A 17,092-nucleotide genomic window follows, 5' to 3' on the forward strand; every position below is an offset into this window, starting at 1 on the left:
CACACGCACACACACACACACACACTATATTAATAAAAAAGTATAATTTAATCCACATCGCATGTTGTGAGAGCTTATCATTTTCTGAGGGCTTCTAACTTTCAAATTATAATAAAAAAAAACTATATTGCAAATTTATTTTTTGTTTTGTTGTAATTCCTAATGTAACATAGTTCAAAATATAGTGTATTCTGTTGTTTCAAACTATGTATTTGTTTTAGATAATACCGGGTTTATTGAAACCAATATACAAAAAATTAAAATATTAATGTAAATTAAATTAAAAACATTATTAATAGATATTTGTAATTATTTTGGTTTACATTTAAAACATAAAAATTATTTAATAATATTTTATAGTATTTTAATATATGTTATAAATATTAATGTATAATGTTAATTATAAAATTATTTAAATTATTTTCAAAATTTTTTAAAATTTAATTGGAATTTAGTTCATTTGTAATATTTTATAGTCACTTATTTTTTTATTTTTTGTCTTATTTCTACAGTTATTAAAAAATTATAACTTTTCATCTATTTTATAATACATTTGAGTAGAATATCTAATATTTATCATAGTTTATTATAATTAATATATTAAAGAATCCTGAATGTCAATATACACTCCTTAAATTCAATATTTGAAATATTCAAATTGGGATTTGTTAAATAATACAAGATACATTCAATAGTAGTTTTTTTGAGACATGAATTTATAAATTAGTAACAGCAAAAGTCTATATAAATTTTGTATAATCTTTTGAAATAAATAGTAATAATACAAAAATAATTGATAGGTCATTAATTCTAGTTATTTTTAAAAAGTAATTCCGTTTGAAGATTTATATATATAATAATTACTTTATCATTCATAGTAGTCATATATATATATTGAATATTCAGCTGATTGTATGGATATAGTTTTATATGTACAATGGCTATGAATGTATAATTTCATATGGGTTGTCTACAAATGTCGAGAACAAATCGCATTTATTATTTCTTCATTTCTCTCTTGTATAGATTTCGAGGACACAATCTTTATTAACAGATAAAAATAATTATATATATATCAAGGCAAGTTCTGATATATTATTGATACTTCAAATAAAACACGGTTTATTTATTTTAATGAAAAAGTAAAATTTTTAGGAACAAAATATTGTTTTAATTGCAAAAATTCTATAATAACACTATTATCAGAATATATATACATATATATATATATATATATATCAGAAAAAAGTCCTTTCAATTTTAAGAAAAATATTTAAAATCGTAAAATTATATTAATAATATAGCTTTATCTGTTCCAGTCTTCTATTCACAAAGTTATAATACATGTTCATTTAGATTTTTCAATTTCGTAAAATATTGTGTAAAAAAAATTTCTATGACAAATAATGTCACACTGATAATGTTGGCTCGTGTAATAATTTTTAAGAATGTACATATTAAAAATACTATCGTTTCAATTTATTGAACGGTTTGGGCGTTCCAAGAAAATGCAAATAAGGCACACCCTTATTACAGAAATTATTCCGAAATGATGATTAGGAGAAAATGTGATCAAGCAAATTGTTAGTATTTTAGTGACGCGTTCAGCTTTGCTGATAATGCGGGTGATAAAAGAGAAAAGAAATGACGCACGAATAGCAAAACTATAAATATCGAACAAAATATAAATATCAATTTACGTAATTTTTCAAACTTGATTTCACCATAGAGGAATAATTTACTTATTGTTTTTAATATATTAATTCATTGCAGGCAAAATATTGTCAACGATTGTCATAGAAGTATCAATAAAAAAAAAAAAATAAAAATATATTATAAATAAATTATCAATAAAAACTGAAAATAATCTAAAAGACGTCATTATTATTTGTATTTTCGGAAAAGAGATATTTATAAACTATGATAAATAACAAAATATATTTATAAAATTTGTTAAGTTGATTACGGCAATTTAATATAAAAGAATTTGAAGGCTGAATTTCTCAGATAAGTAATCAATATAAAGCCACTAGGGCTCATTGAAAAATTTAGTCGAAGGTAAAAGGGAGTACAAGATATAGAGAAATACAGCGAAGTAATAACGAAAGGGAATTACTATTTGAGCTGAGTTTTAGTGTAATATATTTCACATTTTGGTATTAATTATTTTAAGAATACAGAATTCCCTCACAGCACATATTATAGAGAGATGAATAGAATTTCTATTTAACACCTGAAATCGTATTCTAGTAATTGTAATTAAAATAATTAAAAAATTAATTAAATTATCAATAATATTTAGATTATTTTATTTCACATTTGTTTAATACAATAAAAATATCTCAAGAATTCGAATAAGCGACAAAAATTTATTGAATTTGCATATATACCAACAAAGTGATACGTAACCTAAACTTTTATATTTAAATAAACGAATTTGTGATTTTTGACTTTATTGAATATAATAAATTCTTCGAAGCATCATATTATTTCATCTATTTTATTTTATTTATTTATTTTTTGTTTCAACTAAAAACAGACAACTCAAAAAGTTGTATAACTTTCAGTACAGAAGCCGTAATATTCACGTAAAAGACTTTAAGTAACTTTTAACGGAATCAACTCTCTAACATGCGACTATATAATTGAGGCTTACGTAGTCTATATATGGACTACAATGGAAATTCCTATTAAATTATTAACTTATCGTCTATTTTGATAAGTGTCAAATAATTGATAGGAAACTGTTGTTATAAATTTAATAGTAAATGGAAATATTTTATTTTCATAATAAAGAAATTACTTTCTGTAATATAATTCTATTTTTTTTTTTAATAAAAAATTCAGGTTATTTTAGAAAATAAGAAATTTTAAGCTATATTTCAAATTTTGTTTAAAAATATCTACAAAGTGTTTCATTAAATTAGCATCGTACGAATTGAAAGATATCACTGATCAATCTCTCTGAAATTGTATATAAAGAGCGATTTTCACACGATAATCATCGTTTCTATTTAGTAATGACTATTAGAAGCCATTAGGTAAAAATTTTTTATTACAACAAGGGAGTCGAGGTCAAGGTCAGCAGCAGCAGCAGCATCAAGTGAAACAAATTTCCGTGGTAAATTATGTTTGGTAGATCTCTTGCTTATTTATACCGTCTAGTGTATATATATATACATATATATATATATATATATATATATATAATATGTCTCTCATCATATAGTTTTGCGAAAAAAGGCAATGTCAATAGCTTCGATAGCTCCGTAAATTTTGGTTTTCGATTCGTAACGATTCTCAATGCTTTTCTTAGTCGCTTTTTACCGTTCTAACTTTCACCCTTCCTAATCTTTCGTTTCAACACTGGCAATATGTTTACCTAGTAAAGGAAACAAATTGGATGACGCACGAGACAAAAGTAAAAAATAACCATGCGCTTAGATGGCGCACTTCAGGTATCTAAATCTTACTCGAATAAACAGTTTAAATAAAAATTTAGCTTATTTAAAAATTATTAAAATAATTTTCAAAATAATATAATAATAATATTAATGTAGTATTATATATATATATATATATATATATACTCAATATGTATAATATTATTTAATTAAAAAAGAACCCCATATTTGAATTATATTTAAATTATTTTAAAAATCAACTATTATTGAAATAATTTTTATATTAAAAATCAATAATAAATAGTGTAGATAATGTTATTTAAAATTTCGGTTAATTATAATAAATAAATTAATATATTATCTTAAGACTATTTCATTAAGGAAAAAAATACTACCGACTGTTACATTACAAATTGATTGATATTTAATTAATAAAAATGTAAAAGCTCTTAGCATTATTTTTTAAACTGTATCAATTATAAATTAAACTCTATAAATACAAATATATTATAGATAAAGTGAAGCAAAGATTATTATAATAAATAATTATCATTTTACTTTATTATTTTGTATTGTGCTTTTAATATTTTTAGTATCGCAGCTAGGATACGATGAAATCGATAAAAAGTCTTGTAAAGAAATATTAGTGCAAATATTTTTTCTTAGTTAAGAAAGATACCTACATGCTTTACATTAAGTTATTAATTGAAAATGTTCATTATCCCATCTATTTGAGCTATTTTTACTCCATTATGCTGAATGCTAGTAATCAATATAGTAATTTAATATTTTTACTGTACACAACACGATCAGACTTCAAATGTGGATTCATCACGTAAAAAACAAAATTACTTTGACTCGGAAACTCGCATGAAAATACTTGGCACAGAAAATAAAGACCCTACACCCACACCCTACTAACTACGACATTTACATCTGTGTAAGTACGGTTTATTTCGACTCCTTGATTAATTCAATGAAAATGAAAATATGTAAATGAAAAATAGATAATATGTATAATATTTACAACTGAAATATAATTCATCATATTGATTTATTTTTAAATTCTTTTATTAAACAAAATCTGAGTTACAATATTTATTTATTGTTATATATATATAGATTGACATAGATTTTTATTTATTGTATTTTTAGCATGTTATTTTATAATTGTCTAATGTTATATAAAAATTATTTTAAAGATTCTATAGATGCTTTTAAATTATATATAATAAATAGAATATTATAACTGGTTCTCGAAACCCAATCGTTGAGCCTAGATTGCACCACTTACTGGTATTTGCGATATAGATGTAGCATTTTATTTTTTAAATAAACTTTCAATGAATCAACTTATTTTCAAATTTGAAGAAAGAATAATTAAAACGGAATTTGATTATAACATAATTTAATTTTCAAAGTTACTCATGAACAGTCACTATTATGATTATTATTCATTTTCTTTCGTCAATTTTCAAATTTAACATGTTTTAATACTACAAAATAATTTGTTTACAGAATGTATTTTGCCAGTAATAGTTTCATTCTTAATGATCATACATATAACTATTTATTTTTACATACATCCAATTTTCTGTAATAATATATAGAATAAACCTATACTAAACTGTAATGGAAGCTTCCGACATTGTTTGATATTTCTTAGAAAAATAAATAATTAAAGTTGTTAAATTAAACTCATGCACAAACGAAAATATTAAATTAATATTATGATTTTATATTATAAAAGATTATAAATTTTGACTCTTACAAAGTATTAGACTAAAATACTTATTTTCAATGAATTTTACAATTTTTTTTTATAAGAAAAAATTTATCATTATTTAATATATAAAGAATATATAAAGAACAATAGATAAGATATAGATAATTATAGGTATATGGGCAAATAATGAAGAATTTATTAAATAATTTTTAAAATTATCATATATTTTTATTTTGCAGTATATTTTGGAATATTCAATTTTATTTATAAAAGTCACATAAACTTTTCTAAAGCTTAACATAAATCCGCTTTTAAGAGGTATAAAACTATTTAATAGGCTAAGCGTTAATCTTTCACTTGAGGTATATCGTATTAGATATAGTTTGTTCTGTTTGTTGCGAAATTGTAATTCATATGTAATGTGAACGTTTGCATGGGTAATTCCGGTTATGCATTTATTATTCAGAAGTGTAAAATAATAAATAAATTGAGTTTTCTTATAGTATTTTTCGCTTCGAAATAATACTTTATCATATTGAATCATTGAATACAACGTTCATTAAATGATTCATAATATATAATTCTTTTAATTAATAGAAATATTAATTTATGCGCGTAGAAAACTTTTAATTGGGATATATCATTTAAAGAAATTTTTTGTTAAAATTCTACGGGATTAATACTACGACATAATTGTATACATATTACAAAATCTATAGATTAAAGATTAAGATTAAGGACATAAATAATTCCATAAATATTAATCAGTATTGAAATACAATTTTGAGACTACCAGAATATTTGTAATATAAAAATTGTAATATATTGCCTTCTCAGATATTGATTATTATAATGTTCTTATACAAAATGAAACTACATATATATATAAATAAATAAATATTCTATAAAAAAATTTCAAATGGAGACAGTCAATTATCTTACTCACGACTTGTTAATAAAAAGGACTTTTTCCAATCAAAATGTGATATCGATATGAACAATTTGCTCGTAGTGTGCGGATCGAAAGATACCTGTTGCAGTGTTCTGAGGGTATATATCATGGAACCATTTTTACATTTTTATTTCAGATTCCTGTATTCATTTTTCTTGAGTTTCACATTTATATGAGTATTATAAATTTAACCTGTTATATTTGAAAAAAAAACCTATTCCCCTGTATTCTAATACTGTAACTGTACCATGTAATTATATTCACGTGTGTAATTTTTAATTTTACATACTTTTGTTGAGTTGAATAGTTAACTTATATGAAAGTAATAATCTCGAGATCGATTTTATTAATATTTTTGTTTATTCAAATTATATATGTAATACTTTAAAGTCTATTTATTAATGTATGTAATTAAATATTGTGAATGAAATATCTTCGGATTTCAATTGATCTTAATCGTTATAATAAAATTATAAAATAACTTAAATAAATAATAAATCTTTTTCTTGGAGATTGAAATATATCTTATATACAAAAACTATTTCATTCAAAATTAGCAGTCGATTCTCAAAAAAATTTCATACGCTTACTTTGAAATGATTTACAGAAAGAAATATAAGAGTAAAAGAGCTTAGAGTAAAAATATTTTAAATTTGAAGGATATCTGTATGTTTCACGCAATGCGTGAGGGAGAATCTTTATCGCTCAGGGATCTGTGAAGTTACGGTTCATGAATTCACGTACCAAGTCGGTATTTATTCAGGACCGTAGCAATCAATAAAAGAGATAGTCAGTATTTAGCGCTGGCGCACAGCTTCATGAACTAAAATTCCATATCAGTACTTGAACAAAAATTGATGAAACAGGATATATAAATAATAATATATATATATATATATATATATCCTTAATTATGTTTACTAGGATTTAAATGCTTTAGATAATCTAATTAACATATTAAAATAAAATTACATAAATATAATAAACATTATTAAATTTTTATTTGATGTATACAGAAATTGATGAGCCTAACGCGACATTTTATGATTAAAATTAATAGTGTTTTATTATCTTAGTTTTTTAAATTATTATATATTATATGCATGTATTTATAAATATATAAAATATATCTTTATAAATTTGCTTTTCTGCAAAACACTAATAGAAAATACATTTGGAGATATAATGAAAAACTTCAACATTATGCTTTGTACAATATTTTCTACATTTGTATATTAATAACATTTATTTTCACGTATTTAGTTTTGAAGGATCTTATCTAAGTTTATTCTCCATTTATTCAATTGTTTTTTAATTGATATGTATAAAACACAGCTAAAACGATAATATAAATGTTACTAAAATAATAAAAGCTAATACATTCATAGTATATATATTGTTCACTTTCTTTGAATAAATTTGTACATTTTTATTTGTTCAAGTACTTTAAATGTATATATTACATATTAAATTCTAAATTATTTTATTCATGATCATTATTATATAATTATATTTTCGAATTATTCTAGATAATATAATTACTTTTTGGTATTTAATATATCTAAATGAATAAAAAAAAAGTTGATATCTATGAATTCCAAGTAATTTTATGACAATCGATATAGTATTTACGTCTATACATTAAAATAGTTTGTAAATTTGTTTTCTATCCGTAAAATACTCAGTAATGTCTGTAATTAATATATAAAACATATATTTAAAATAACTAGCCTAAAGCTCATACGACTTACTACTTTAGTAATCCCCCAGACCACATAGTCTACAAAAACGTAAATTCTAATAATGGACACTTAATGATTTTAAAAGTATCTAATTATTTTGTGGATTCAATACTATATATGTATACATATACATATAATTTAATCAATTCAAATTAATATAAGGAAAAAATAATAAAAATTAATACGCTAGAAATTTTATTAATAATTTAATAATATCTATGAATAAATAAGAATTGAATGGCATGAAAGAATTTGAAGAAATGAAATTGTATAGTAAATTTTCTGTCATAGCTTAGTAACTTCTTCAATTTAAATGTAGATATTATTATTAAAGTAAGAGAAATATGTTTCTTTCTGTTTCAGAATATCACGATTAAAATTCAGCAAACAACTTTTTAAAATATGCCAATCTTAAAAACACCAAGTTGATATATTTTCTTCCTAACATAAAATAAATAAGTAAAATAATGACTTCTTTCAATATAAAATAGTTTAGTTTTACAAATATTTTGTTTTCTAATAAAAATTATAAAGTCTTGATAAGTTCTAGAAAAGAAAGTGTATTATATAAAGTACATGGATGGGCTGTAATTATTTTTATTCACATATGATTTTCGCATCATAACAATGCAAAAAATATTAATTATAAATAAAACTTATATAATATTACTTATACTTACATGTAAGATGAAAAATTAATATAAAATATAATAAATATATAAATAGATTTATATGATGTAGTCAAGATTATATTAAAATATTTATTATAAGAGAGAGATATTAAATAACTTATGAAACATTCCGAAACACAAATGATTGAGTATGGCAGAAGAATTTTCATTTGTAAAAGTAAGGACATATCGGAATGTTATTTAGTAATTATTTATTTTCATAATTAATATAATATAGAGCCACGTTATAATAAACTATAAGTTCAGTAATATTATTTAAAATTATTTGGATTGAAATAATTTTATAAATTACTGTTAGTTTCTTTTAATGTTAAAGAGCTAAACAATATCTACTATCGGATTAAATGTAATCCAATTATAAGATTTTAATATACTTTCATTTTTCTTATGTATTAATTCATTATATATGAATAATATTAATATTAAATAATAATATAAATATGAATATATTTATTATGAAATTTTTTTATCGTAGCGTTTGTTGTATTAAGCAATTGTCGAAAAATAATAGGGAATAAAATATGCCTTTTTTATAATATAAGTTAAAAATACATACATTTGAAAGTTAATTACTTTACGTGATATAGGTTGATAAGAATATTTTTTTTTATCAATGCTAATAAAATAATCATATATGTGTATTTTGTACTTACTTCTATGTCCTTTTTCAATCACGACATCTTTTCGAAGTATAATTTTCTTCTTTGAATTTGGTCTGGTCACTAAAAGTAAAACAGAAATTTGATTATATATCATTTAATAAATTATTAATATAAATAATATCTTAAATTTACTCTTAAAATTAAAAGAATATTTTTAAATGGTTTAAGTAAAAAAATTTAAAGGAACGCAGACGAGTGTAAACACGCATATGTATAAATAGAGAGAAAGAATTCATCAAGAATTTAAGATTCCTTTATTATGAAATTTATTTACTAATTTACATATAACGATAGATTTTAACTTTTTATTATTATCTATGTTCTTTGCAAAATAATAAATCCGTAAAAATGATTTATGTTTAAAAACTTTTAAATATGTTAATATTTAAATATTAATTTTTAATATATTTATATTAATATATTAATAATCAAGAATTTTCGATTTTTATTAATTTTCGAAAATATTAAATAAATTGTTTGTTTAATAATTACTATAATAATTGATAAATAGGCATAACTATTCTGTGAATAGAAAATTTTTTTATATGTAAAAATTCACTAAATAAAGAAAGAAATAATTAGAAGATAGGAATTATTGCAGAAATTGATTCCGTATCCATACAAGATGGAACCAAATGCTGCAGTAATTAATCTTTGTCTTTACCCTCACTGTAATTTAACATTTACATAGGCAAACAGATAATTCTCTAATGTAATTGGACAAATGGGCGTGGATTCACTAAGATCTCTGTACTAGTCACTCAAAGGCAAACGAGCACAAATATCGGAATAAAAATCCACTATACTCATCCATGTATTGATTTTGTCCACACATCAGTCAATCCAAAACATTTGGGTGATATATTAATAATCACAAAATAGTACAATAGTGATGCTGTATTTTAAATAAGTAATGTTTTATTACTTTTATAATGCTATCGTACTATTACTTTAGCAATAAGAATATAAGTAAGATAATTTTAAACTTATCATTACTTGTTGTAATCTCTGCTGGATTATTAACCTGCATAGTTTATTTTATCTAGCCCTGTGTTACTAAATCTGTGCTAAAATGATAATATTCGTTACGAAACAAACTCCATTGGGCTTGTAAAATTTATTGCTTTCTTTAGATTAATGATATTCATCACTCGATTTAATTTCATTAGATCGACTATTGTAAGTCAATACGGTCCTATGGCCTGTGACAACAAATAACTTTTTGGTCTCCCTTTCGCCATGTTTTCATAAGTCTTGTCTGAGAGGTCTCTGCTTTAGCAATCTCATGTTCTATGCTAAAGGATAATTTATTAGGTTGTCAGTAATTTGTGCGACATATCCCTGAGCACAGCTGACTATCCGTCGTCTTCTGTTCTATTTGGGATAGTAAATCTAATTGTTAGATTTGTGGTTACATAAGACTTCATTGGTGTCACTGTAACTAATAATGGATAAATCGATGTATAAAATAATATAAAATTTTACTGAACTACGTGCAATGGAAAATTTCATTCACTCAGAAAATTAATAATTATCAATAATTTCGGCTAATATTATAATCTATGTTTTCAAATTCTGTCAATAAAAAGATTTGATTGCCTAGAAATAGCAATACTTTATATTTATATTAAAAACTTTTTATTTATCTAGATGAGTAATTTACAATAATTATGATAAGTAATTTTCTACAAATTGATTATATTTTAGTCTTTTTGCCTGTCAGTATGCATAATATATTAAATGATTTAAGTACTAATATAAAGCATTAGTAGTACGTGCTATAAACTCACAAATAGAATTTCCAATCTAAATTTGTATATATTTTATTATTATCAAATTTATATTTAACTTTTTATTAAATTATTTCAATTATGAAAATTATTTTCAATTCGTTTAATGTCATTAATCTAAGTGTTCATATATTTTTAATGTAATTATTTTAGTACATACATAATTTTATTCATCTTTGAATAACTTATTTAATACAAAATTACGTTGATAGAGATTTTTTCGGAAATATTTTATCTAAATAAATGCACTCAAAAATACAAACGTATAGTTACTAAAAAAAATTTGTAGACAGCTTTTGTTCACAGCCGATCAAGCACAACGGTGATTTTATCCATGAAAAACTTCATTTTACTTATATACCTGTTTCAAAGATTTTTTTGAAGCTTATTTCTTTATTTATAAATAGTTTTTTTCTACTTTTGCTCTCAGTTTATTTTATCCTTTTGCTTTTAGCTTATTTTATACTTTCAGTAAACTATAATTGATGTCAAATATAAACTTTGTAACAATGTTAGTTTTACTTCGGTATTTTTCTTTATATCTAAGAAATTTAGTATTGATAGTATTTATATAAATAAGATATTTTTAATAAATAAATATAATAACCATTATAATTAGTAAATAAAAGTTTGGTATATTCTACTAGTAATATTCGAATATATGAAAATATGTTTAAAGCAGTATAATCTATTGATACATTTTGAAAGAACTTAGCATTAATATTTAGAACATATAGAGAATTATTAATTTAATAAAATTTCTGTAAATTAGTCTATTAATATAATTAATATATATATATGTGCGTGCATCATATAAAATTTACATTTGAAAGATTATATTAATTATACTAAGTATACTAATGATATGAATTATATTAATTATATTATATATATATATATATATATTTATGAAATAATTTTAAAAAGTTAAATTTAATCACTTGAACTTCATAAAGGGTTTACTAGAATATAAACAAAAAAACATTAAAATTTTGAATGTTACGAATGTTATTGTCATAGATTATTTAACTCATAGATAAGGTTGGATAAGACTATTTAAGTCCTAAATAAGATTGGAAAATGTAAAATGCCGCAGTGCGAGCCACAGCACCTAAGAAAATCAGTTTTCATATAGACACGTTCCGTAGGGCAATCGATTTACGCTTCATTTTGCGCCGAAATAATTTCACTTACGTCACCTTTTGGTGCTGCTGTCGTTTTCTGTTTCTAATTAAAGTTTCACCTTTAAAAGTATTGAATCATATATTGCCATAAATCTAGAAATTCTATCTACAAAAAAAATATAATCTACAAAAAAAAAAATTATTCCTAATAATCATTTTGTGAATTATAATTTTTTCAAATATTAATTATTAATCATGTGGCAAAACCTAAATTATATTATTTGAAAGGAAAGAGTTAAAATCAAATTAGTAGTTTTAATAATTAATGCGTGTAATGTGTTAATAAAATTTAATTATTAAATAATTTATTTATAAAATATCATTTATAATAAAAAAAAAAGATCTTATTTCATTCGTGTGTCCTTTTTTAAAATAAATATTTAAATTTCATTCCTCTTGCAACTACAATAAATAAAATAGAGATATCATATATAACAGTATTATTTACTCTGATTTTATAAACTATGCATTTCCAGTGTTTTTATATTGAATATTTTTTATTCATATAACTTGAAAATCCTTATTTCCTCAATTTTTTATTTATGTAAATAAATATAATCGATAATACAATTAATCATAATACATTAAATTATTTTATAAATAATTCCCAAAGTGAACATCCACACTTTGAGAAATGATCATTAGAAAATTTGTAGGCGAAAGAATTTATGTCCTTAATTATTAAGATAGTTATATGAGTAAATGGCATAAACGATTCCAGAAATACAGAGATCTCGATTTTGGACATAGAAGTATATATAAATATTATATGATACCCTAAGAAAAATTATAAAATTAGCAAGAACTATATTCCTTTGCAATAAATATATTTACTTTAATTTGATTTTTAATTATTTTCAAATATTAATCATCTAATCTTAATTAATATTTTCTTCAATTAAATATATTAATGTAAATCTTAACTAAATGCGAAAAAGAAAAAAGTAATAATGATTGCCTTGATATTTTTATATATATTTTTATATATTTGTTTATAATATTTTGAATGAGATTTATTTTATTATTATTTCGTACAAAAAAATGGAGAAGTCTGTACTCACACATTTCGCAGTCAACATCATGTATGACTATCTTGATACCTTCACCATCGGCTAAACTTCCCTGTCGCGCAAGTTCACGTTCGTCAACGTTTACTCGGGATACAGAACATGAGTTTGTTGGTCCAGGACGTACCGGAGCTGCAGCATTATTTGAGAAAGCCCTTATGGCATTGATGTTTGGTCTATAAATAAACAATTCAATTTGTAATTTGATTAATTGAGCAGAAAAATAAATATAAATAACAGAAAAATTGTATAATAATATAATTTGAAAAGAATATTTAATATGCCTTTTATAATTTAATATCGCGAATAAAATATTACTTATTATAATAAATTTACTACCAAATTACAAAAGTAAGATAAAGGGAGGGGGATTTAAGAAACTGATAAGTATTTATATCACTTGGGATGTGTTAAGAGATAAGTTTACTTCTCGTTTCTCATTTTACTGAATGTTTACTATCAATCAAGAAACTTTCTTCGAAATCTAGGCAGATAATAATATTTAACATATTCAGCAATAGACAACATCACTATATATTTTATTTACAAAAATTATATTTTAATATTTTTGACTTTTTTTGTAAATATTAATATTTAATTTTTGGCATTTGATTATAATACACACACACACACACACACACACACACACACACACACACACACACACAAAATAATTCACAGAATAAAGCACATACATTTCATTAAATAGTAAACGTAAGTTTACTCATTACATTTACAAAATTAAGGATATAATAATTAAAAAGTTATTATATTTCTTATATTATGAGAGTTAAATTAAAAATAGAAATTTAAGCTTTTGGAGTATCCGCGATCAATAATATTACATGTACAATAATAATATATTTATGTTATTTTTTAAATAGTAGATTAGATAGTTTTGTTCACATTTAACATAATTTATAATTAATTACATCATTTTTAGTTTCACAATTGTAAATGGAGATAAGACTTGTGCATTAAAACACTTTATAGAACTTAAGTAATAACTGACTTTTGGTTCATTTATTCCTATGTATGAATTTATACAATTTCAATATTTTGTTGTCTATTTTAAAATTAATCTGCTTATTACTCCTAATATCTACACAAATAAAAATGTCATAGCATAAACATGCGAATTATCGTTCAATGGCTTCGAATTATTATTTTTTCTTATATTCATATGTTATATCGATATGATATACTTCATAGACTATTTTTTTTTTTTTTAAATGTCTGTATGCATAGTTAAGTAGCATTTATAATATATTAGTTTAATTTATAACATATAAATGGTACATAAATGAATTATACAATAACGCAATGTTAGATTATTTAAATATACAAAAAAAAAAAAAAAAAAAAAATTGATGAATAAATTATACATCATTCATGAACATTTTGAATATTATGTTATACAATCTCATTTAGATATACAAAATTTATATAATACCTTATGTATAATAAGATTTATTTACCCTCAGAGTCGAAGAATTCAATTAGTTATTAATAGATTTTAGTAAATGTATGGAATTTGAAAAATACATCTGAAATAATTTCCATATAATGAATCTATTTCAAAATCTAGTTTTTTCATGATTCTAGAAAATTGCAATTTGCTTCTTATATAACTGTGTATTCTTTAAAATATAGGTGTTGAAAATTTTAGATACATAAAAAGTATGATGAATAACTATATAGCGTATATTTATTAAATAAGTTTCAAAGAATACCATTTATTCTGTAGTATTAATAAAATTCTAAAATATATTCTTTATTATTTTTTATTTTTAATTCAATGACGACCTATATACATCTAAATCAAAATAACTTTTAATAAATGTTTACGAAATGAATTCATATTCATTCTAATAAAAAAAACCAATGAATATAATAACAATCATTATAAAATATCCTTAATAAAGTTTATATATAAATTTTTAATAATATTTTCTAAAAATTTATCTCGGCAATGTATGTAGGATCAATTTAACTTTTATTTCATATTAATAGACAAATTAAATTTGCCAGTATTAGTTTATAATTATTTTATCAAATTATTTAAGTTTTATCATTAATTTCTTATGCACATATTTTACTAAAAATGACGCTTACCTTAAAATTCCTATTTAATAATATTGTTAAATTTTTTAATATATTCAACATTAAATACACAAATGGCTGTTTTCATAAAAATTTATGTATAGCATTTACATTGTTATTTATGTAACTATTTCTACATCCTTTAATACGTATATATTATAAATATTTTAAAATAGATATATATATATATATATATATATATACATATATATATTATACACTAAGTAAAAACAATATCACGAAATAATGTAGAGAAAAGTAATTGTATACTTACAGTTGAGAGCCACGTCGTCGTGTACGTAATTCTTCATCAGGCATAAGGATGCCCTGATCAACGTCTGCAGCTCGTGATCCATCTGCATTGATTATTTTATCATCATCTTTCGTGCTGGAAATTTCATAAGGTATCACAGGTTTGTTGGTGCGAAATGATGGTCGTCTAGAGGATGATGTAGGTTGACGTTCGGATTCTGATTCTCGGTTACCTGGATGAATGAGAAATTTTTCATTTGCCAACAAGCGATCTAGCATCATTTTAAACTTTAAATTCATTTTCAACAAACAGTCTAATGGCCTTTAGCTTGTCAATAAAAGAAACATTTCTTATTTAATTACATATGATCATCGGATTGTTTTAAATTTATGTTATATAAAATTGAAATTAAAATTGTTAAGTTAACTGTTCTGATGTATTTATTTTTAAATGGCATGCTAAATTCTTCTTTTACACTAGCTGATATCCTGATATCCTGATGTATTATATATTATTATATTGATCTTTATATCAATTGATATCTCGTGTAAATGACATTAATTAAATGAGCCATATAAGCCTCTATAAGTGATAACAACATTTTTTTTCTCTAATAATTAATAACCTTGACCAGATATTGAAACTCGATGTTGGGGTGCAATGATGGCCGCTAGATCAGAAACACCACCGCCTGAATATACATCATAGGCCGAGGCACGCCTTGCTAGTTGTATTGGAAGCCCTAATCCTATATCCGAATGGCTTGCGTGACCGGATGATGTTGACGATGTTATTCCTGCGTTCTTGATTTCATCGTCATATGAGTGCTGACGCGTCACTCTAGACTTGCGACGCACAGTGCCGCCGGATCGACGTGAACGATGACGTCGTTCCTCCTCCTCATCTATATCTATACCTGTGTTATCTTGATCTGTAATATACACGTTTATTCGATCACCAAATAAATGTACAATAAAGAAATACTAAAGATTTACTAGTAATACGGTTATTGGAATATTTGATTATTTTCATTCTAATAAACTGCCGGTAATATAAAATTTTGAATAGCTAACGGTTTTCAATTGACATTTTCCCAATAGTACGAAATTGTGTTTCCTATTTATTAAAATCATTTTCATACTATATTTCAATTCTGATTCAGAGACCCTTTACATGCTAAACTATTTTTTGAAAATTGAATGAAGAAACTTTATAATGTTAATGAAAAAATTACTTTAAAGATAACAATTATTTAAATTTATGATAACAATATTTATATATTATATACAAGAAATTTAACTTTACGTTTAACGTTACGTTCCAACATTTTTTATTTAAATTTGTACATTTTTTTAAGCATATACACACATTATAAAATAAGTTATTTTTATATAAATTATATTGATTATTAATTAATTGGATAAATTATACATAGTTATACATGTTATTTATTAGATAATTAAGTGGCATTGATACAATTCAACGTGTTCCATTGCAATTAATATTTATAAGTATAC

At 22.7% G+C, this 17,092-nt stretch overlaps 1 protein-coding gene across 1 annotated transcript in view; it reads right to left on the reverse strand.

The window, feature by feature from the left end:
- The window catches only part of Fife (regulating synaptic membrane exocytosis protein fife), a 75,703-nt gene that overhangs the window by 38,845 nt on the left and 19,766 nt on the right, over positions 1 to 17,092 (reverse strand). The window contains exons 7-10 of the mRNA XM_011507412.1: positions 16,201 to 16,506; positions 15,597 to 15,807; positions 13,214 to 13,395; positions 9,170 to 9,238 (exon numbers count right to left, since the gene is read on the reverse strand). Of these exons, the coding sequence (XP_011505714.1) occupies positions 9,170 to 9,238; positions 13,214 to 13,395; positions 15,597 to 15,807; positions 16,201 to 16,506 (768 nt within the window). The remainder of the gene's footprint in view (positions 1 to 9,169; positions 9,239 to 13,213; positions 13,396 to 15,596; positions 15,808 to 16,200; positions 16,507 to 17,092) is intronic.

This window comes from Ceratosolen solmsi, unplaced genomic scaffold, assembly GCF_000503995.2.
Source record: "Ceratosolen solmsi marchali unplaced genomic scaffold, CerSol_1.0 scaffold6, whole genome shotgun sequence".
Classification (NCBI taxonomy): Eukaryota; Metazoa; Arthropoda; class Insecta; order Hymenoptera; family Agaonidae; genus Ceratosolen; species Ceratosolen solmsi.